Source organism: Natrix helvetica (genome assembly GCF_964273705.1).
Source record: "Natrix helvetica genome assembly, chromosome: 1".
Classification (NCBI taxonomy): Eukaryota; Metazoa; Chordata; class Lepidosauria; order Squamata; family Natricidae; genus Natrix; species Natrix helvetica.
In genome coordinates this window covers 117,974,242-117,995,946 of record NC_138548.1, presented here as the reverse complement: position 1 = coordinate 117,995,946, position 21,705 = coordinate 117,974,242, and the positions used below count along the sequence as shown (strand labels likewise).

The following is a 21,705-nucleotide window of genomic DNA, read 5'->3' as shown; positions in this document are numbered from 1 at the left end:
TTGGTACTCTCCAGTCCAAACATCATGATTAGGAATTCAAAGAACCTCAAAGGAGATGTTACCTTTTTACTATTTATATAGAGAAGACCTTGTGTAAAAGAGCTTCCCTACATTTGTGCCATCTATATCTGAAGGATGATACAAAAGAGGTGACTGAGCAGCAGGATTCCTACTGCCCAGAACCCAAATAGTTACCCGCCATGTCAAATTATTGAGCTTTCATTTAGCAGCCAACACTAAAGTCAAGAAGAGTTCAGAAATAAAAAGTAGAACTCTGTGTTCTGTGCATCCTTGGATCTAGAATGTAGCATTCTGAGAATCAGGGTGCATATAATATATTTTGTTGTGTTATGTTGCATCATATACCAATCATATATCGTTATATTTCTATCCCACCTGTATTGTTTTTATAAATAATTCAAGGTGATGAACATACTCCTTTCTTCTCTTTATTTTCCCCACAATAATAACAACACTGTGAGGTGAATTGAGCTGAGAGAGTGTGACTGGGCCAAAGTCACTGAGCTAGCTTTCCCGAGTAAGGCAGGACTAGAGTTCAGTCTCCTGGTTTCTAGCCTAGTGCCTTAACCACTAGACCAATATTAATATTTTTTCTTCTATTCAGTTTTTAAAATATATTTTTATTGTTTACATAAAAAATATATTGAATACAGTGTAACTGGCTTTCCACTTGCCATGAAACAAAGGTAAAAACAAATAACATATATACTATTTTAAACAGTGCTAGTGTTGTACATTTATTTTTGACCATCATATTCTAGAATGTCAATTTATCTATCATTCTAATACCTACATTCTAATACCTACATAGTGTCTCTTTCCATGTCCATCTAACCTGATTCTTTCGCATTCCAACTTCTACCTCGTGTTTCTAACCATTGATAGAATCTATTCCATGTAGCATAGTATTCTGCATCTCCTTTATCTTTTATTTTTAGGGTCAGTCTGTCCATTTCCACACAAACTAGTATCTTCCTTATTGTCTCCTTCTCTGAAGGGGTGTTTCACTCTGCTATTCAGTGTGTTTTCTTCTATTCAGTTTGTATCCAATTCTCAGAACTGTCTGGACAAGTCTCTGCAGTTTCCTTGGCAAGATTTTTCAGACTTGGTTTGCCATTTTTCAGAAGTGGTTTCCTAGGGCTGAGAGAGAGGAAGTATATAATGTTTTGACAGGGCAGTTGAAGTAGATACGGTTATGAAAATTATATGGAAGTCTTGCTAAACAATCAAGCACTGAATCCATGAAGTTCAGCATTGGCCTGACAGAGCAGGGTGAAGGTTAAAACTGAAGCCGCCCATTTGAGTATGAAATATCCGATACCTTGTTTTTTCTTTTCAGCCTCAGCTAGTAGAAGATTTCCGTGCCCTGAGAAAGACAGCAGAGGACATGAAGCTTTTCAAATCCAATCCTGTATTTTTCTCTCTTTATTTGGCTCACATTATTGTGATGGAAATTTTGGCTTGGTTAATGGTATCATATTGTGGGACAAGTTGGAGCATAACCTTTGTACTTTCTATCATCCTCTCAGTCTCTCAGGTGAGTTTTTGCTAAATACTGAACGCTATCAATGCTTGGTCACAATGTTCATTTGTCATTGAACTCTTTAAATAAATGTACAAGTTACTTAAACTTCCAGGTGACTCTGCTTTTTGGTGGGGAAAGTGAAACAAATTATAATCCAAGAAACTAAAATCAATCAGTCATTATTCGAAAAATGATTTGTTCTCAATATTTTTCTTTTGCTCTCACCCCAAATAGTTGCCAACTGTCTGCTTTTGACTTGCAAACTTATTGAATTTATCCTCTTACTTTTTAAATTGGTTTTTGCCAAGTAAAAGAAAATCCTATTAAGTTTCATCACTTCCCAGGCCTAGCGTAATGTCAACCGAATATCCTGTGTTCCACACAATGGAGTGTTAATGACTGAAGATTGGCTTGCAAATGTTGAATAGAAAGCCACTTGCACTATTTAATATCTCATGTTAAGAACTGAAAGTCAGGAAGCAAGAGAATCTGGGAAAATGGAGGAGATGCAGAAATTGCAAATATGCTTCAGGGTAGGGAAAGCAGAAATGACAAGATAGTCGGGATGGTCACTCCGAGTGCAGAGATTTCAGCAGCAGGATCAAATATTGTGGAAAAATATTTAAATGGAAAAATATATACAGGTAGTCCTCAGCTTATAGCCATTTGTTTAACAACTGTTCAAAGTTACATCGGTATTTTTATAAAGTGACTTATGACCAGACCTTGCACTTATGACTATCTCAACATCTCCATAGTCACATGATTAAAATTCAGGTGTTTGGCAGCTAGCATGTATTTACAATGGTTGCTGCATTCCAGGATCATGCGATCATCACTTGTGATCTTCCCAACTGGCTTCCAACAAGCAAACTCAATGGGGAAGTCAGATTTGCTTAATGACCTTGTGATTCACATAACTGCAGTGATTTTCTTAACAACTGTGACAAAAAGGTTGTAAAAATTAGGCTTACTTAACAACTGCCTTGCATAACAATGGGAATTCTGGTCCCAGTTGTGGTCCTACATCATCCAGGACTACCTGCATTCAGATTTTTCTTCCCTTTGAACACAGATGCAATATTTGGAGAAGCATTACTGAATGTTGCTTCCCAGATTGCTGTTAGCAACTTTCCAAACATCTTTTCTCTAAAACAGTTGACAGGGACTGCTGTAGATCTACTAAAAGTAAATTTGGGAGCCTATTTATTTGGGTTATGAGCAGGCAATGTGGTGTTTGAATTCATTTTATTTCAACCACAAAAGCATATAGGACTCTGAGAGGAAAACATGTATAAATGAACAGTGGTTGCACAGTGATTAGAATGCAGTACTGCAGGCTACTTCTGCTGACTGCCAGCTGGCTGCAATTTGACAGTTCAAATCTCAAAAGGCTCAAGGTTAACTCAGCCTTCCATCCTTCCAAGGTAAAATGAGGATCCAGATTGTTGGGGGCAATATGCCACTTAGAGAGGACTGTAAAGCACTGTAAAGCGTAAGTGTAAGTGCTATTGCTATATCTTTTCAAGTATTGGCATCCGATTCCTATAAATACATGTGTTTTATATAAAACAAGAGTGAGCAAATATTATTTAGACAGTTGTCCCTTTAATTAAAATGGAAGATAAGAAGTAGATCAGTCATATGATGTTACTGTATAGAGCAGGGGCAGAATTCTCCTTTTCTCTTTTCAGGGAAGGAATGAACTTTGTAGTTTTGTAGGTTTACTAACACTGATTTTTGTAGCTCAAATTTTAGTGAAGAGACTAAAAGTGCAGCTCATGGATGGTGAGATCCCACTGTGCCATCTTGAAGGTATCTTTGCACTCCTTAATCCTTTTCTTTTCTTTCCAGGCCCAGGCTGGGTGGTTGCAGCATGACTTTGGACATCTCTCTGTATTTCAGAAGTCTATATGGAACCATATAGTTCATAAGTTTGTGATTGGTCACTTGAAGGTAAGGTGTATGCCTTTCAAATCATAATAGAATGATTGCATCAAGATCTAATGAGGCTATGTTGCTCACCCTTTTCTGGGCCTTTCATATCATCATGATAGGAGGTACTCAGAGGAAATGGGCTTCCCAACTCAGGAAAATTTGGAGAACCAGTTTATTATATTTCATTCTTAAATTCTAGCATCAAGCCTACCTGATTTGCTCCAGAGTAAGGAATAAGCAATCAGTTTTAGAAGAGTTTGCGTAGAGAATTGTATGTTAGTAGCCAGCATTCATAGTATTAAAGGAGGAAGAGGAGGAGGAGGAGAAGAATATCAGGACGACTTTCTGGTCTTACTAAAGAACCCATAAAGCAGATTGCTACAACATGTGGTTCTTCCTTACTAGAGGCCTTCTGTCAGAAGCTTCATGTTCTTCTCTCAGAGATGTTTTTAATCTGCACTGAGCAAGGATAGATTAGATGACATTTATAGCTATCTCCAGCTCTGTGGTTCTGTGATTATACATGGAATGAACAAAGTGAATAAACAGAAGTCATCTATTTTAAGCTGATTAGAAGAACACTTAGAACAGCTTTGTTTAAAAATCTCCATATAACACATTTAGCAATCACAATTGGGATTGGCAACTTGTTTAGAGTCTATTTGCATAAACAAGTCAGTTGCTAAACAGGACTACCTATAATTATTCTGTAGAATTTGCAATTACAAACTCTAATGTTTACTACCCTTGATGGCTTTAAAGGAAATTAATTCAATTCACAGAGGACAGTTCTATCAATGCAATTGATCTATTAACTATTGTCTATAGATATTTTCTGGGTCAGGTTAAATCTTATGCAAGAAATATAGGATATGTATATCTAGTTGGAAGGAAGACATTTTGCAGTTGAGTAGCAACAACAAGCTGAATTCAGGCCCTCACTTTTAATGGAAGGAAGAAGTTTATTTTGTATTTTAATACCATGCATCAAATCAAACATAATTTCTTGCTTTTCATAATTCTTTGAAAATTACAATATATAAATGAGGAAAAATTATATATACAAAATCATATCCTATGGAAAACAAGCATTACAAAATGAGAAATAAAATACTATAAACTAATGTAGGCAATCCAATTTTTTAAATAGCAGAAAGAGTTTTAAATCATTGTATAATTGATGAAGCATGGGTGTCTTTCAAATTTGGGAGTATTATATTTTGTAATCATGAAAGCATGCAGTATCCATTTCCATTGTCCTCCTGATTCCAAGCCACTGATATAGAATTGAAAAGAACATGAAGATCCACAAAAACAATAAGCCTTCCGGAACAAAAATAATTCATGAAACAACTTCTTTGTAAAAGGGAACCATCGTAACAAAAGAGCACATCGTATGATCCAATGATGCATTTTGAGCACCTCTCCCAAAATTAGCTGAACCTATCAAATTCTTCCTTGCAAAGATATAAAAAATAATAATGAACTGTAACATAATAAATGCCAATATTTCTTCCGTTCGTGTTCATAGGCTCGCAGGTTATACCTGATCCCATGTTGTCCCATATTTTTGCAAATGTAATTCTATTGTTATTTCTGCTTTATTATTGTGTAAAAACATATTTAATCTTCTGGAGGATTTCTGGCTAACAGCCCATTTCTAAAGGACAAAGGGTTAATAAAAGGTGTCGTCTTTCTGCAATTTTAGCAAAAATAATATTTTTTTATGTTGCAATCCTCAAATAACAACAACCAGAAAATTGTCTTCTAATTCTATTAAGTGATCTAAAGTACTGTGTACATTCCACATTCTACCATTGTGCCATTCCATGCTATGCTTTTGGGGGGGGGGAACTCTTATCAAAGGAGGGAGAAATCCTTAGTTGGCAGGACTCTAAACATTTTTATATTTACATTTGATAGCTTGACAAGTATCAGTTGGTTGTAGAAGATACTTTGAGGAAAGAGTTATAAGGGAATCTATATTTTTTCAGCTGGTTTCATAAATATTTATCATCTTGAATATAAACTGTTACCTGTAATGAAAGAATTGTCCTGCTAAGGGACAAAACCTCACTGATCTTGGCTAAACTCAGAAAGGCTAAATGGGCTCAGATTTGTATTGGATGAGAAACAACCAGCAAAACTATAGGCTTGTAGAAATCAAAAGAATCTCAGAAGCAAAGGAGAACTATTGTGTCATTGCCAAGAAAATCAAATGGTCTGTCTACAAAGTTATCAAGGGGAGCCTTATGTTTTTAATCCTCCTCTTTGGTTGTATGCAAATGATGACCTCGACAGCACTAAAAAAAAATGGATTCTCCATATGTTTCCATAGGGTGCATCAGCAAATTGGTGGAATCACCGGCACTTTCAGCACCATGCCAAGCCAAACATCTTTAAGAAAGATCCAGATGTGAACATGTTGCATCTCTTTGTTTTGGGAGACACCCAACCTGTGGAGGTAAGATGAAAAGATTCAAGCGCCTCAGATCCAAAGAAAATTCCAGAGGCAGTAGAGACCCAGAAAAATCTAGCCCTCAAGGCAAACAAATAAATAAATTACTAATTCCTTGTAGAAAAAGGAATACTACAGAAGCTTCTGTTAGCCAGTGTCTGAAACAAGTGTGCTACCTCTTAGTCTTCATCTCTTGCTTTATCTTCATCACTCTGACGGGGTTCCTCAGAAGGACATATTGGACAGCTTTATTATCAATTCCCTTTGCTAGCAAAACTCACAGCCATGGGGCAATGCATCACTCTTTTTCAGAATCATATTACTAGGACTGCTAGTTGAATAGAGAGCTGATTCAGAGAACTGCCTACCTTAGTAAACATAGTGAAATAATTGATCCAGGTGATAAATTAAAAAAGCAGTTAAGGAAAGGACACAGTTTTATGTCCAATACCATATGTCACCAAAATAGCTGCTTTTTACTTTCTACTCTGTTGACAGAGGATATCTTTTGAAGCAAAATTAGTATATACAGTATTTGTTTACTTGTTTTCTGTTACAGTTTGTTTTTACTTTTTAAAATAAAATTGCTACCCAAATTCTATAGAAAAAAAAGCATTGAAATCTATCACAGGTTATATTTCAATTCATTTATAAAGATTAATATACAGTACCAAGTAGCCTCTTATCTATTACCCAACTATGTTTAAAATCTCTTAACTACTTGGTAGGATGATATCCGAGTGACCAACTTTTCCTGAATCAAAAAGTCTACTTTGGGATGGTTTGATATATGGCATAGTAGAATTCAGAGATGCAAAATTTGTTATGCTTCTTCTTGAAAACCCAAATTTCATTATCCATTGTCTGGTACAAAACACGTACCCTAGAATTAAAGAGTTCAGAGTCCAGAAATTCCAAATCCCAAACTAAAACTTGTTCATAATTCTTTCCCCAATCTGGTTTCCCACTGAGAATCAAAATGAAAATAAAAAAACCTTGCCAATTTACTGCAAATCCTGCAGCAATATACCAGAAGATCCAGCTAGATCTACTTTCTGTTTACACTTTCTCTAAGAAAGTTTCCTTTTCATATTCAGCTAGAGATGACATAAAATCCAGATGAGTTTTGCCTTGTGTAGATCAGCAAGAAAAAGTAACAATATCATGTGGTTGTATAGAACGGCATATTTCTTATGGACAATGCTACAAGAGTGTGCTCCTGTGATAGACATGTCCTTGAGACATGTCTATGTCTCTACTCTTCTTCAGAACAAAAATGAACTTTAGCTAGTTCATCTGCTAGTTCACTTTAGCACTTACCATTCTTACGCAAGGACCACAAGTGTAGTTAAGCAAGCTTCTCATATAATTGTGAGTTCTGATTTCATGCTGGCTTCCCAATTGATTTTGCTTGTGGGAAGCCAGAAGGAAAGGTCACAAACCATGATTATGTGATCACGGGATGTTGCAACAATTAGAAATTCAAGTCAGTTGCTAAGCACCCATATTGCAGTCATGTGCTTGTCAGGTTGGTGTGAGAAACAGAACTTAAGGATCAGTTATAAGTACCACTCATTCAATGCTGTTGCTGAATCTGTGGTTATATTATTATTTGTAAAACCATCCTCTCTGTATTATGGTAGCCACTAAACCTCAGTTCTTTGAAGCAATATAATGAAAAATATTGAAATCTGTAGAAGTCATCTGAAATAGCACAAAGATAAATTTCTAGTATTTAGATTTAGAAATATGAATGTTTTAGAACTACAATGCCTAAAATTTTAAATAAGTATCACCAACAGCAAATTATGTCTGTATCAAAATTAATATATTTAATTTCCCCAATGTCATTGAAGTCTTGGTTTTTTCTGATGTTCATCATAAACATAATTTTAGTGGTATAGTACCAAATTGAGGTTTTATTGTCTTGAATAGTTAGCACTGAAAAGTTTTTGTCTTCTCCTTCAGTATGGAAAGAAGAAACTGAAATACTTCCCTTATAATCATCAACATGAATACTTCTTTTTGAGTAAGTATAGTTCTTTACAGAGAAGGCAGAGCTGATATTTATTTCCTGCTTATTTTTCCATAGGTTGTCCTCAACAATGATATTACAATCAATTCACATATGTTTTCCCCTATATGTTAAAACTGGCTTGTAAGTTAGAAGCCCTGTCTCTTTCTAAACTTTTTAGGAAGTAGACATATTTGAAAGTGCCAAAGCACAGTCCTGGGAATTAGCTAACTTCAAGATTACAAAATGCCCATCATGTCAAGCACAAATTGCTCTGGGCACAGGCAATGCATCTTGAATTTAAAATGTTTCACACTCACAATGGGGGACGTGTTGTTCTGACTGTAGTCGAATGTTAAAAGATGCCTAACTTTGGAACATTTCCAGAATGATTGGAACAGCAGTGAAAGATTTCCTGTAAAGTCAAAACAACTGTTTCTGATTTGGATGGAGCCTTTTAAACTGGAAATAGTATTTTAAGCTGTAAACATTTTAAAATTGAAATCAAAGTACAGTAAAACGCCTACTGAGCACCCTCATAATTCCCTCACCCAACCCACATCTTTCTTAGTACCTTAATCTTACCCTAGTGCAGGGGTGTCCAAACTTGGGAACTTTAAGACTTGTGGACTTCAACTCCCAGAATTCCCCAGCCAGAATTCTGGGAGTTGAAGTTCACAAGTCTTAAAGTTCCCAAGTTTGGACACCCCTGCCCTAGTGTCTTTTTAAAGGCAGATGGACTTCCATCCCAATTCAGGGCTGCACCATCTACCATATTTATTATCTAAGGAGAGCTAGCATAGCTATGCCGAGCATTCTTGTAAATGGTTGATGCTAGAGATTTATGTTGCTTTCAGCATTCTCATTTCCTTTTTATCAATTAAATAATATTTTGAAAATTAAAAAAGTGGACCAGGAGCCATGTGGTCAAAAGGAGAGGTGTCTGTAGTCACATTGGTTCCCAGAGGATATCATGTTGGAAACACAAGTCCTGATTATTTTAATAGCTTAAAACATTGGGCCGAACACAGACCCAAAAGAGCATTTGTCATTATTTACTGCCATATACTATTAGAGAGAGTGGAGGAGGGAGGGAGGGAGGGAGATAGCTTCATTGCAGGCATTCATTTTTATGTTGTTTTTCAGTCCCAGGACACCATTCTATGTTTTATGTTGCCTGCTTCCCCTAATGCGTGTTGTTTTGTTCACAGTTTTCCCACCTCTCCTTATTCCAGTCTATTTCCAAATGCAAATCTTCACAACAATGTTCAAACACAAGTTCTGGGTGGTAAGTGAAAAATCCCACATGCCTTTTATTGCTTTCATTTCTCTGCATGAAATGAAAATTCATCTGAAGAAGATCTCAGCTGAGGGTTGAAGCAAGGTCTCTGTGCATATTCTTTGGAAAAGAAATAATTGTTTGCCTAGAGATAAAAGACATATGACATTTGCCATGTATAATGTTTTCCTTCTCTCCTAGGACCTGGCATGGGCCTTCAGCTACTATGTACGCTACTTTATCACCTACATCCCATTTTATGGATTTCTTGGGTCCCTAGTTCTCCTCACCTTTGTCAGGTAGGGTTAGCTACTAAAATATTTAACAGGTATTTCTGTTGGTTTAACCAGTCTCAGAAGTTCAAGACCAGGTAAATTATAGTTTCATCTACTTCCGAACAAATCTGCCCAATGCACGAGAAGGCCACATTGTGACTGACTGATATAAGTCCTCGCTTAATGATGGTAATTGGGACAGGGAACTCTGTTGCTAAGCAATGTGGCTGGTAAAGGATGACTTCATGTGACCATTCTGACAGTTGTCATTGTTAGGTGAATCCTGTGTGGTTGCAGCAACTCATGGGTATGTAATTTGCAATCTCCTGCCAGCTTTCCCTTTGTCTTGGCTTGTTGGAAGCTGGCAATGAAGATTGTAAATAGCAGTCATGTCACTGCAGGATGCTGCACTGTTGTAATTAGGAGCCAATTGTGAATTGTGATTGTGGAGATGCTGCAATGACTGCAACTATAAGGGTCTGGCTTCAGTTCCCGTGTCCAGTGTCATCATAACTTTGGTTGTGGTTGTTCAGTGAGGACGATATGCTTGTTTCTGCTATAGATAGGCATTACCTGCACTACACTTTCCACCAGTGGAGTATTTTGTTGCCATTTTCCCTCCTAGGATTTTCCCTGATTTTATCAATTGTTCTAATAAAATAAATAAATAAATAAATATTTATTTCTTAGCCGCACACTCTCCCGAAGGACTCGGGGCGGCGTACAATAAAACATATGAAATAAATATATAGACAAGACATACATATAACAAAGACATATACCAAGACATGTACAAGGAGGAGGTCGGCTAATGAATAAAAACAATAAAATACAATATTTAAAAACCCCTAAATAATAATATGTACTTACTTATCATTGATTGATTGATTTGATTTGATTTGTGTGGCAGCTCATTTAATTAATAAATAACCTAGAAAGGCAGCTGATTGATAAAAGCCAATCTACAATGAACTCAGAACCACAACTACACTGGCTTCGACTTACCTCCTGGCTCTCAAAAAACATTCATGACTTCACATTTTCTGGAAGCCTAGTAGAGTGGAGTTCAACCATATCTTAACAGATAAGTGTAGTGTTCTCCCGATGACGTCAGACTTACCCTGCCTGACTGCCAGCAACAGCCAAGCCGCGTCTGATTGGTTAAGGCGCGGCTTGGCTAAACGCGGGCCCTTTCTCTTCCCTGATTGGTTGCCCTACTTGACAGCTCCATATAAATAGCTGTCAAGCAGGGAAGCTTTGGTTCTCTCCTGTATTTTGCTGTTGCGATTAAACAGTTTGAATTACTTCAGCTGTGTCAGCCTATTCCTTGCTCACCTTTTAACAATAAGGTATTCCAAAACCTAGGTCTTACAGCAGAAAAATCCTGTAAGATGATATTAATCAATGCTACTGAACAGATGGGTGGAAATAGCTTCCCTCATATAACCCTTTCCCACTGTTAATTGGACTCTAAAAACCTGTTTTTTCTTGCAGGACTTGAGTTAGAAGTTTCAGAGCAGGGGCTGAGAGTTAGTTGGTGGATGATGCAAATATATATTGCAATGTATTGTTCTCTCAGATGATTGCTGTGATGTTATATAATGTGTGTGTATCTGAGTGTCTATATATCTATAGTTGTCTTTTTTAAAAAACAATCTTGTGAAGCCACCCAGAGTAATTTTGGAGACTTAGAAATTTGACATATAAATCAATAAACCAAAGGCGAATGTCACATTAGAGAACAACTGTATGCCTACAAAATGTGGGAAGTTCAAGACTGTTCTGACCTATTATTAAGTTACTGGACATAAACATAATCTTTGACCCTTTTGTTGACCATAGTTTCTCTAAATTACAGCTTTCAGGCTTTTGAGCTCAATCCCCTCTCTCCTTCTTGCTCTTTAGGTTTATGGAAAGCCATTGGTTTGTTTGGGTTACTCAAATGAATCATATTCCAATGGAAATTGACAGTGATAAGCACAGAGATTGGCTCAGCTCCCAGGTAATCTTTCTTTACTGAAATTTCATTCCTATCTGGGAATAAGTGTCACGGAGTCCAGGGGAGTTTCTGAGCAAGCATGCTTGGGATTCTCTGGTAGAGTACTGGGAATGTGTCCTACTGACTATCTCTCAGGTTTGATTAAACTAACGAAAATGTTCCTCCATGCTCCACACTTCTTGCAAAGCAGACTATAGTGGGTTAAGGATTTAATTTAGCAAAATTTTAATTCAACTAAATCCTTAGTCATCATTAATATTACAAATATCAATCTAGTCTGGCATCTTGAGACAAAGGAACAATGGTTGACCTATTTTTCTAAAAACATGAAGCTGGCTATAATTCAGATCTACACTGTTTTGTTCCAAATGTTGTTTGAAACATATTATTTCTTAATTTCCTGCCTTTTGCAATACCTCACTATTTTGAAGAACTCAAAAGATAACCATTTTAGACTGTAGTCAGAGTAATAGATTGCAGCATGTCCACAGTACTGTAGCGGCAGACTTTACCAAAAAGAAAAAAGTAATGAATTTGAACTTTGATCTTTTTTCAAATTCAGATTTATTGGGATTCACAATTGCCTTTCTTTCACAGCTGGTAGCTACTTGCAATATTGAGCAGTCTTTTTTCAATGACTGGTTCAGTGGACATCTGAACTTTCAAATAGAGCACCAGTAAGTATTCAATGTCTGTTTCTGAAGGAACATTGGCAGTAAAAAAATGTGCACATGATGTAATAGTCACCTTGGAGAAACTGGAATAAGAAAAAAAAATGTTGGCTAACATCAATAACCATAGAATTTCAGTATGCTACAAGGATATGTAATATTTATTAAATTTATATGGTACAGGCATGTGTAATAATTATTAAATTTATATGCTGCCCAGAGTCACTTAGCCGAGTGAAATGGGCAGCATATAAATTTAATAAATGAATAAAATGCAATGTACATAAACCTATTGTACAGATAGTCCTCGACTTAAGAGTGAGCCCAAAATTCTGATGTTAAGTGAGTTTTGCCCCATTTTATGACCTTTTTTGCCACAGTTGCTAAGTATACAATAATACAATAGAATAGCAGAGTTGGAAGGGACCTTGGAGGTCTTCTAGTCCAACCCCCTGCCTAGGCAGGAAACCCTATACTGTTTCAGACAAATGGCTATCCAACATCTTCTTAAAGACTTCCAGTGTTGGGGCATTCACAACTTCTGGAGGCAAGCTGTTCCACTGATTAATTGTTCTAACTGTCAGGAAATTTCTCCTCAGTTCTAAGTTGCTTCTCTCCTTGATTAGTTTCCCCCCATTGCTTCTTGTTCTACCCTCAGGTGCCTTGGAAAATAGTTTGACTCCCTCTTCTTTGTGGCAACCCCTGAGATATTGGAACACTGCTATCATGTCTCCCCTAGTCCTTCTTTCTATTAAAGAAGGACTAGGTGAATCACTGCAGTTGATAAATTAATAGCACGGTTTTTAAATGAATCAGGCTTCCCTATTGATTTTGCTTGCCAAAAGGTTGCAAATGATGATCACATGATCTTGGGACACAGCAATGGTCATAAGTATAAACTAATTGCCAGGCATTTTGGTCATTTTGACCATTCCAGTGGTCTTCCATATAAAAGATAGATAGATAGATGGATGGATGGATGGATGGATGGATGGATGGATGGATGGATGGATAGATAGATAGATAGATAGATAGATAGATAGATAGATAGATAGATAGATAGATAGATAGAGAGAGAGATAGAGAGAGAGATATAATTTTTTATTGGCCAAGTGTGATTGGACACACAAGGAATTTGTCTTTGGTGCATATGCTCTCAGTGTACCTAAAAAGACAAGATACATTCGTCAAGAATCATAAGGTACAACACTTAATAATAGTCATAGGGTAAGCAATAAGGAAACTATCGATCAATATAAATTATAAGGATACAAGCAACAAGTTACAGTCATGCAGACATAAGTGGGAGGAGATGGGTGATAGGAATGTTGAGAAGACTAATAGTAATAGTAATGCAGTCTTAGTGAATAGTTTGACAGTGATGAGGGAATTATTTGTTTAACAGAGTGATGGCATTCGGGGGAAAAACTGTTCTTGTGTCTAATTGTCTTGGTGTGCAGTAAAACATCCAAATATTCCATCTAATTAGAAATGGAAAGGCTAACACACACACCCTGAAAAAAAAAACAAGATTATGAAATCTTTCCCCACTGTTTTAGTTTAAAGTATATATAAATAATACAAATGTGTATATAATGACCTGGATATATGGATAGAAAGAGAACAGAGGTGGGTTGCTCCCAGTTCAGCCCAGATCAGGCGAACTGGTAGTGGCAGCGGCAGGAGGCTCCGCCCACCCACCCGGATGCTTCTGTGCAGGTGCAGGTGCGTCGCACACCCACAAGCACGTGCACAAGCACAAGTGAACCAGTAGCGCTGGGATTTGCAACCCACCTCTGAAAGAGACAGAGAGAATGCAAAAGATGTTGAACTCCAGCCAAGCTCGCCATAGTGCCTCAAAGCAATGTACTCATACTTTAGATGCTGAAGCAATACAGTCCATCAGGTCACTTCAGGATTCAGCTATCTCATCTGGCTGTTGAACAGACTAGGCTCTATTTATTTCCATCATGCATGGCATGTCCCCCAGAACTGCTGCTCCTGAGCTTTCCTCATGCTTTCTTCTTCTGTTTTATTTGAGCTTGTTTCCCACAATGCCACGCCACAACTATCATAAGATAGCACCGTTGGTAAAGTCCCTGTGTGCCAAGTATGAAGTTCCTTACGAAGAAAAACCTCTTCTGAGAGCATTTGCAGACATTGTTGGGTAAGAGACTCAATAGGGGTTGTCTGTCTATTTTAATTTTTGGAGAGTATAGAGATACGAGTACAACTTGCCAGCCAGCCATGTTTATATACTAATTGGTTACAGAAATGCAGAAATACTTAATCTGTACGCTGATAGAGTTCTCTGTCTTTGTTACAAGTGTTTGTTATTAATTCAAGCTTGGGAGAAAATTCAGGGTAAGCTCAGGGCTATCTTAACGCATGGGCCTAATGGGTACTTGCCAGTGGGCCCCATGAGCATAGGAGCCCCATGCTAATCTGTGTATCTTAACCCTTCAATGCACCTTGTATCATATAAATACAGCAACATATTTATTGCATTTTACTGCATTTTTTAATTAATACTAACATGCAAATATATGTTTACTTTTATCAACCATTTACATTTTTATTCCTGTGAGTAGTTGTTGTAGGGGCCCAGTTCACTGCTTTGCCTGGGGCCCATAATGCTGTTAAGACAGCCCTGGCTGGCTTACACAATCAGACTTCTGTTATACTACTGGAATCTCACACCTGTCTTCTTACTCTTTAGATCCCTGAAGAAATCTGGAGCGCTGTGGTTGGATGCTTACCTCCATAAATGAAGCTGGATTTCGGTGAAGAGAATGATTTAGCAAAGGGGAGGGCTGGGGAAAGGGGTAATATGTATTCTTCTTGTCTGATTTCAGTCTGTATGTGTACATACATTTGGAAAGAAGTTTCCTGTACTGTATTGTCAAACTGAAGTTGAGGCAGATTGAGGGAACCTGTTTTAAATCAGAAGGAATTTCAGATGTGTCAGATCCTGAAAAAAAAGAGAGAGATAAAAGATTCAACACAGGGTAGCTCAGAAGCTTAAGACCTTTTCAAGAGAACAGATAAAGGTGTGAAAGAAGGAGAATGTTGATTTTTGTATCTTCTCCTACGTCTTGCTGTTATAGTTCCAGCTCTGTCTCTTACCCCAGGGGTTTTCAAATTTCTTCAGGATTTTTTCAATTGAAAAAAAAATCAGAATCCAATTAAAATTAAGCAAAGCAATGATTGATCATAAATATGAATATCCCTCCCCAACAGGGTTGGAGTTTTTGAATGTCAGCCAAACAGCCCCACCCTTTCCATTGTACCATGGACAAATTGCTGCAGACACCCCAGGCTGTGTTTGAGTGGGCTTTTTTTCTTACTCTTAGTCTCTCATGAAACTCCAGGGTTCTATAAATCACAATTTGAAAAAAGTTGACAGAGATGGTTGGGTTGGTTGGGTTGAGTCCAGCTATCTATTTGATCCACATTAAATACAGGAAGCTTACTTGGTTCTTTCAAAGAATGAATTGTAAATAAATTTAAGCACTTATTCTCCTTAATAATGGTCCCACGAGATCGGAGGAAAGAGTGAGATATGTTTAATCCAGAGAATAATATCTTAATTATCAGGTAAAACTGCTTACATTCCATCTAAGGGAATAAATCCCACACATTGATTTTTTTAAAGATCAAGTAATTAAGTATTATCAGACATCTAATGGAACCTTTCTTCTTTTCCAAAATCATCAGGTGCTTACATTCAAATGTTTTTGAGAAATCAAATAAGAAAGCATGGTCTCTTATCAAATGAAGCTTCTGTTCCCAGTTTCCAACACACACACACACACACACAGCTGCAAATGTTTTCTCCGAATTTTGATAAAAACTTGCTGGGGATTTGCATATGTGTATGTTTCTTGAATTTTCCCTACCTCTTCTTGTCATACTGTTTGATGAAAATTTAATGTGCTTCACTTACACTGAGCCTCCTGGAGGTTAGTTCCAATTCTCTCTTCAATGAACATTACAAATGCCTGTTTAAACTGAATCAACCAGTCTAAACCAACTCTGGGCCATGTGTGTATCCCTAACTAGATTCCTAACTAAATAAGAGCTACTGTGTGCCTATGAATGTGCATGTATGGTTCACCAGCCATTGCTGTAGACAGACGGCTGCAGAATTTTAGAATAAGCAAACAGGAAAGTGTATTTATCATTCTCCATGCCTAAACAGCTGATTAGTAACAACAATGGGCTGTTCATTTACATTTTTACCAGCAAGTTTATCTTTTACATCATTGCTTGGTTCAGTCACAATTTCTACAGGAGCTAATATAAAACAGAATCATGCTTGCTTTAAACAGAAACTTTTAAAGATTTGCTTCAGGTTCCATGCATGGTAATTCTTAATTACTACTACTTAATTACAATTGCAATCAAAATCACTGGCATTTTTTTCCTTCTCTTAATCAGTCTCATCTACCTTATAGTATCTAATTCATTGGGGAATAGATTTTTTTTTAAATAAACCATTTACAGTGCACGGCCAATGTTTTAAAAGGACCAAAAGTAGACAAACTTTGTCAAACGGTGTGATATATAGATATTGCCTTAAATCTGAGTGGAGTCGCCTGGTCTGTTCTCCAAAATCAAAATAATACAAGCTCTCTCTAATTGTATTCCTGATGTGTATGTGTAATTCCAGAGGCCTTTTAAGAATTACTTTAATCACTTACAATTCATGACAACAGTTTGTTTTTTTATATATTGAGAGGACACTTGACTTTGTTTTCTGTGGTTGTATAAATAATTTCCTGTTAGTTTTGCTAATTAAAAGTGTCCATATAAGAAATGTAAAAAAATCCCAAAACAAGACAATCACCCCCATCGCTTTATCATAGCATCAGAAGTTCAATTTCCAGAAGCAAACCAGCTGCAACTGATATGTTTGTGGCCATTTTCTCTCATTTATTTCTTATCCCTGCTGAGAATTGTGATTCTCTCAGTACAGGGAATCCCTACTTGCGGAGGATAAAAAAGTAGTCTGCATGATTACAAATAGATGACAGCAAACTAAAAAAAAAGAATCTTCAAGTTTTCAAAAAGTAAAAAATTAATAATTTAATTATGTAGCTCTGGACCATATGTGAAATTGTCCCAGATCTGCTGGCATCTAGTTAGAGTCTTAGAAAGTTCAGGTAATTTGATCAGCCCTGAAACTCATTGTGTGTCGGTATTGGAAATAGTTGCCCTGGCTAACATACGATATAGGTTTCTTGTGATTAAAACATTCAACATAATTATCTACCCACATATAGCACACTGAGCTTCTGGGAAAAAAGTTAGTTTCAGAAAGTAATGTCCATGTGAATGTATTCCCCAGAAATGCTAGCGACATTGTGATGGGTAAGGCAATATATTTGGTGAGTCAGTTCTTGGACATTTCAAAACACTAAGAAGTGTTATCAAATATGTATCTTAGAAGCTTTCAGAAATTTCAATTCAAGGAGTTCAATATATCAAGTGTACTAAATATATGTTTGCTACTAGCAAAGAAATCCAACTGAATGATGAGCAAAAAGGCATTTAATTTCTTCTTATAGTTAATGTTGGATTCTTTTTCACAATAGTTTCATTAAAGATTATACAAATAAAACTTTCTGCAATTACATATTACAGAAAGATATTTTAAACATTTAAAAAGTGCAGAAAGGGGGAAAGAAAAGGAAACAAAAAAGATAAAAGAAAAAACCTCTCCCTGTATCCTCAGCAAGCATACTCAACAAGTTATCACTAATACAACCAAACATCTCTTCGTTCCACACCTCACCCTATATCTCTATAAGCCTGTCTCTAAAATGTCCATGTTAATCAGCAAAACCCAGTAAGCATTAGCAGAAATAAGCATTACCTTGGGTTTTATCTAGTGCACTCAATTTGAACCTTTTTGTATTTATATCTAGTTATATTTAAAAGATCCCCCACTTCCTCTTCTCAAATAATCAGTCTAATCCCAGTAAAAAAAAATATTACCAGAAATAACCATCACCATCCAGTCCCAATCAGAAAACTATGTAACCCCATCAGAAAGAACAATTAATTATTTTAATTTTGATCAAATAAAATGATTTGTATTCATTCTTCTTTCTCCCAACGATCTTTGAACTCATCACAGAAAGTTCTAACATCTGCTTTCTCATACTTTTTTTTTCTCTTTTCACAAAATTCTTGTCAGGCCCCTTTTGTAATTCCAGAGTGACTACTCCAGAAAATGTTTTTTTTATAAATCCAGTATAAGAAAATTATCCACATCACTCTTCTGATGTATTATTTGTACAACTTTTAATATTTTAAAATCTTCGTTCAATTTCAGTTTGTAAATCCATTGTTTTCATCTCTTTCTTATAGGCTACAACTTTTTAAACCATCTATAAGTCAATTTCAGTTTAGCCAATGGGATTTGTTCAATAACGCTTTCTGATTCTATTATAGTAGCAATCCCTCAACTTTTCTGGCTCCATGAAATGGCAGTATCAGTGATGAGGGGAGATGGTTTCATGTGTAACCTAATCCTGTACATGCACAAATGAAGCTTTGTGCTTTCGCCCATCACTTGCACTGCACAGTTTCCCACGAGGCCTGGACCAATACCAGTCCATGACCCAGGGGTTGGAGACCCCTGTATTATAAACTCTTTCAGCAAACATTTATTTTAAGGTAGCCATTGGGTGCCATCTAGTGTTGCGCTTCAAAAGTCATCAGTTTCAAAATATAAACCAGAGCATTTTCCCACGAGAGGATCTTTTCAATTTGATTCAAAGTCTTAAATCAAGTCAACTTTATCCCTTGATTTAACATTTTCTAAATCTAACAATACTTATTACGTTGCTGTATACTAAAAAATGTTACAAATCTTATATTTTTTTTTAGAATTGAAGGAAACTCACCCGTAATTTTAATAAAATTTGCCAGATTGAAAGTTTTCAATCGTATTTTTAAAAATGGCCAAATGGTAGAAAAATTAAATACAGAGTGATTAAGAGATGAACCTCAGTCAAATTATGATCCCTATAGATAATATTAGCTGCTATAAGCACAAATAAATCCCATGATTCTCAACTCATAATGAGTTGACCATAAAAAGAATGTGTTTCCTGCTCTCTGCTCACAAAAACAGATGTGTGGGGTACATGCACATAACTTGCAATCTCTTTACTTTGGAGAGATTTTGGCAGCACAAAAGCATTTGGGTGCCATTTTTCAGCCACAATATGTTTTTCTCACATCAGTTTGCCATGATGGCTCATTGGAAGCTTGAAATTTTGGGTTAACCTTCAAAGAGTACATGTCAAATTTTAGTCAAAAAAATTTCTAATGCCTACTCATTGTTTCTTGATTATTGGCAAGTAATGGAATGCCTACTTGTCACTCTGCATATAAACTATCACAAATGTGATTTTAACCTTAATTAGTCAAGATACTTTTTATTATGAATCCGAGAATCTCTGCTTCCAGAATTAGCAGAAACATTCCATATTTTTAGCCTCTTTAGAACATAATATAGGGAGTGAGCAAACATTATATTATGGATAACACAATACTTTGCCTTAATCCAGACTTTTCCTATCTGATATCCTCCAGATGTTTGGAGCCAGAGCCTTTGAGCTTTCCTAGATTGGAATATTGGAGTTTTGAAGTTCTGGAGGGTAGCAGAGAAAGGCTGTCTTAATCTCTCAGGGCATGACCCAGCCAAAGTTAAATGTGAGCAGTTTAAGCACATAATTTAGCATTGACTCATATAAGTGTTGGCATTTGGCTTAGTCATGCCTGCCTAGTTCCATGAATGTACTTCATTTTCTTTGTTGCAACAGGAATGAGCACAAAAATAAAAGTCCTGTAGCATCTCTTATGCAGTCTTCCAATTGGACAGCTCACTTAATCTGAAGGCTTCTGATTTCTTTGTTGTTCTCTCGACCTTTTGTTCAAGAACAATTCATTTCTATCAGAACTTGCAGGAATTTCCTACAGTTTTGTTCCACTCCAGCCACCTTGCATTGCCTGGCTATTTTCTATTTGTTTAACTCAAGAGGAGCCCCAGAATGTTGGGATTTCAGCCTTCTCGATTCAATAGCTTTATTCTTACCAGGTTCTTTTTTTTTTAAGTCTGTAAAACACCCTGCAGTACCAGCAGTTTTGGGGAAAAACAGCTTCATCTATTGGTAGCACCTCTAGGTAAGAATCATTGTTTAAAATAAACAGCAATGTTGCTGGGACAATCCACAAAAGAAGGGGCCAATACACAGTTGTACATAACGATTTTTTGCAAAAATAACTGCCCCACTAGAATAAGATAGGCAGAGGAAAGGAAATGGTGTGATAGTTACTTTTCCTTCCTTGACTAAAACACTCAATGGTTGCTTAATTTTTCTTGTTTGTGAAAAAACATTGAAAATAAATGGTAGAAATAAATTGAAATAAAATGGTAGCTTTTGCATTTGGAAAACAAGTCTCTTTTATTGTACATGTTCTTGGAAATTAAAATACTTGGTAATCACATGCACACATTAATTGGTACATGTATATGTCAATCCATATGATTATTAGCTCTAAATATTGAGTCTTGTGCTCAGTTTTTGGTTTTCTAACCAATTTTTTCTCTCAAACTAAACTGAATCAATAAATTCCAAAGGAGTTTGTGCTTCCTGTGGATTAATGAAACATCATAAAATATTGCACTAAGCAAATATAGGATCCATTCCAAGTCATGCAAAATATTTGTTCCACTCTACATTGTCCTGATCAGATTCTACTTGGAATACTTATCTCTGTAATCCATAGTTCAGAAAAGTTATTGGCCAACTTCAGAGGAGGGCTACCAAAATGGTAAGGGATCTGGAAGATAGGTTATAGTTTCTACATTTGTTTAGCCAATGGATCCGTCAACTGAGGGAAGTTGTTTGAATCTTCAAATACCTGAAGATTATCCACAGAATGAGTGGACTTATTTTTTATTGTCCCAAAGATAGGCCCAAAATCAACAGATTAAAATTATGAAGTAGGCATGATTGATTGTATAAACTTTCAGCCAAAGGAAAGCTACCACATAATATAGTGAGGTCTTCAATGGAGGTCTTCAAACTGATGCTGGATTGTCATCCTTCAGAAATACTCTACCTAATCCTGCTTTGAACAGGGGGATTGGATTAAGTCCCTTCCAATTCTCGGATTCTAAATTGATGAAGTATATTTGCTTGTTTGACCAAATGGGTGCTTGGATGATGAAATAAAGTTATGTAGAAATATATCCTCAAATTTCACATTAAATTTCTTCTCCAACTAAATTATTTTAGGAAGTTGTTTAAGTATTGGACCATTGTATAAGCAATGAAGGAAGAAGAAACTGCTATCTAGCTGGATTGACAGAGATATATAGATAATACTTGTTCAGCTGAATTGGTTGCTTAGGCAGAGTCCTGGCTATTCAGTATACCTGAGATGTAATTATATGAAGAGCTATGGCTGAATAATTAGATTTACAGTATTTAGCTATTTATTTAT

At 36.3% G+C, this 21,705-nt stretch overlaps 1 protein-coding gene across 3 annotated transcripts in view; it reads left to right on the top strand.

The window, feature by feature from the left end:
- The window catches only part of LOC309385027 (acyl-CoA 6-desaturase-like), a 36,198-nt gene extending 14,769 nt beyond the window's left edge, over positions 1-21,429 (top strand). For all 3 annotated transcript variants that reach the window (XM_081939076.1, XM_081939075.1, XM_081939077.1), the window contains exons 4-13: positions 1,361-1,558; positions 3,401-3,502; positions 5,823-5,948; positions 7,911-7,971; positions 9,168-9,244; positions 9,437-9,534; positions 11,416-11,512; positions 12,107-12,186; positions 14,222-14,347; positions 14,900-21,429. In XM_081939076.1, coding sequence (XP_081795202.1) covers positions 1,361-1,558; positions 3,401-3,502; positions 5,823-5,948; positions 7,911-7,971; positions 9,168-9,244; positions 9,437-9,534; positions 11,416-11,512; positions 12,107-12,186; positions 14,222-14,347; positions 14,900-14,951 — 1,017 coding nt within the window. In that variant the 3' untranslated portion in view covers positions 14,952-21,429. The remainder of the gene's footprint in view (positions 1-1,360; positions 1,559-3,400; positions 3,503-5,822; positions 5,949-7,910; positions 7,972-9,167; positions 9,245-9,436; positions 9,535-11,415; positions 11,513-12,106; positions 12,187-14,221; positions 14,348-14,899) is intronic.
- Positions 21,430-21,705: the final 276 nt, after the last annotated feature.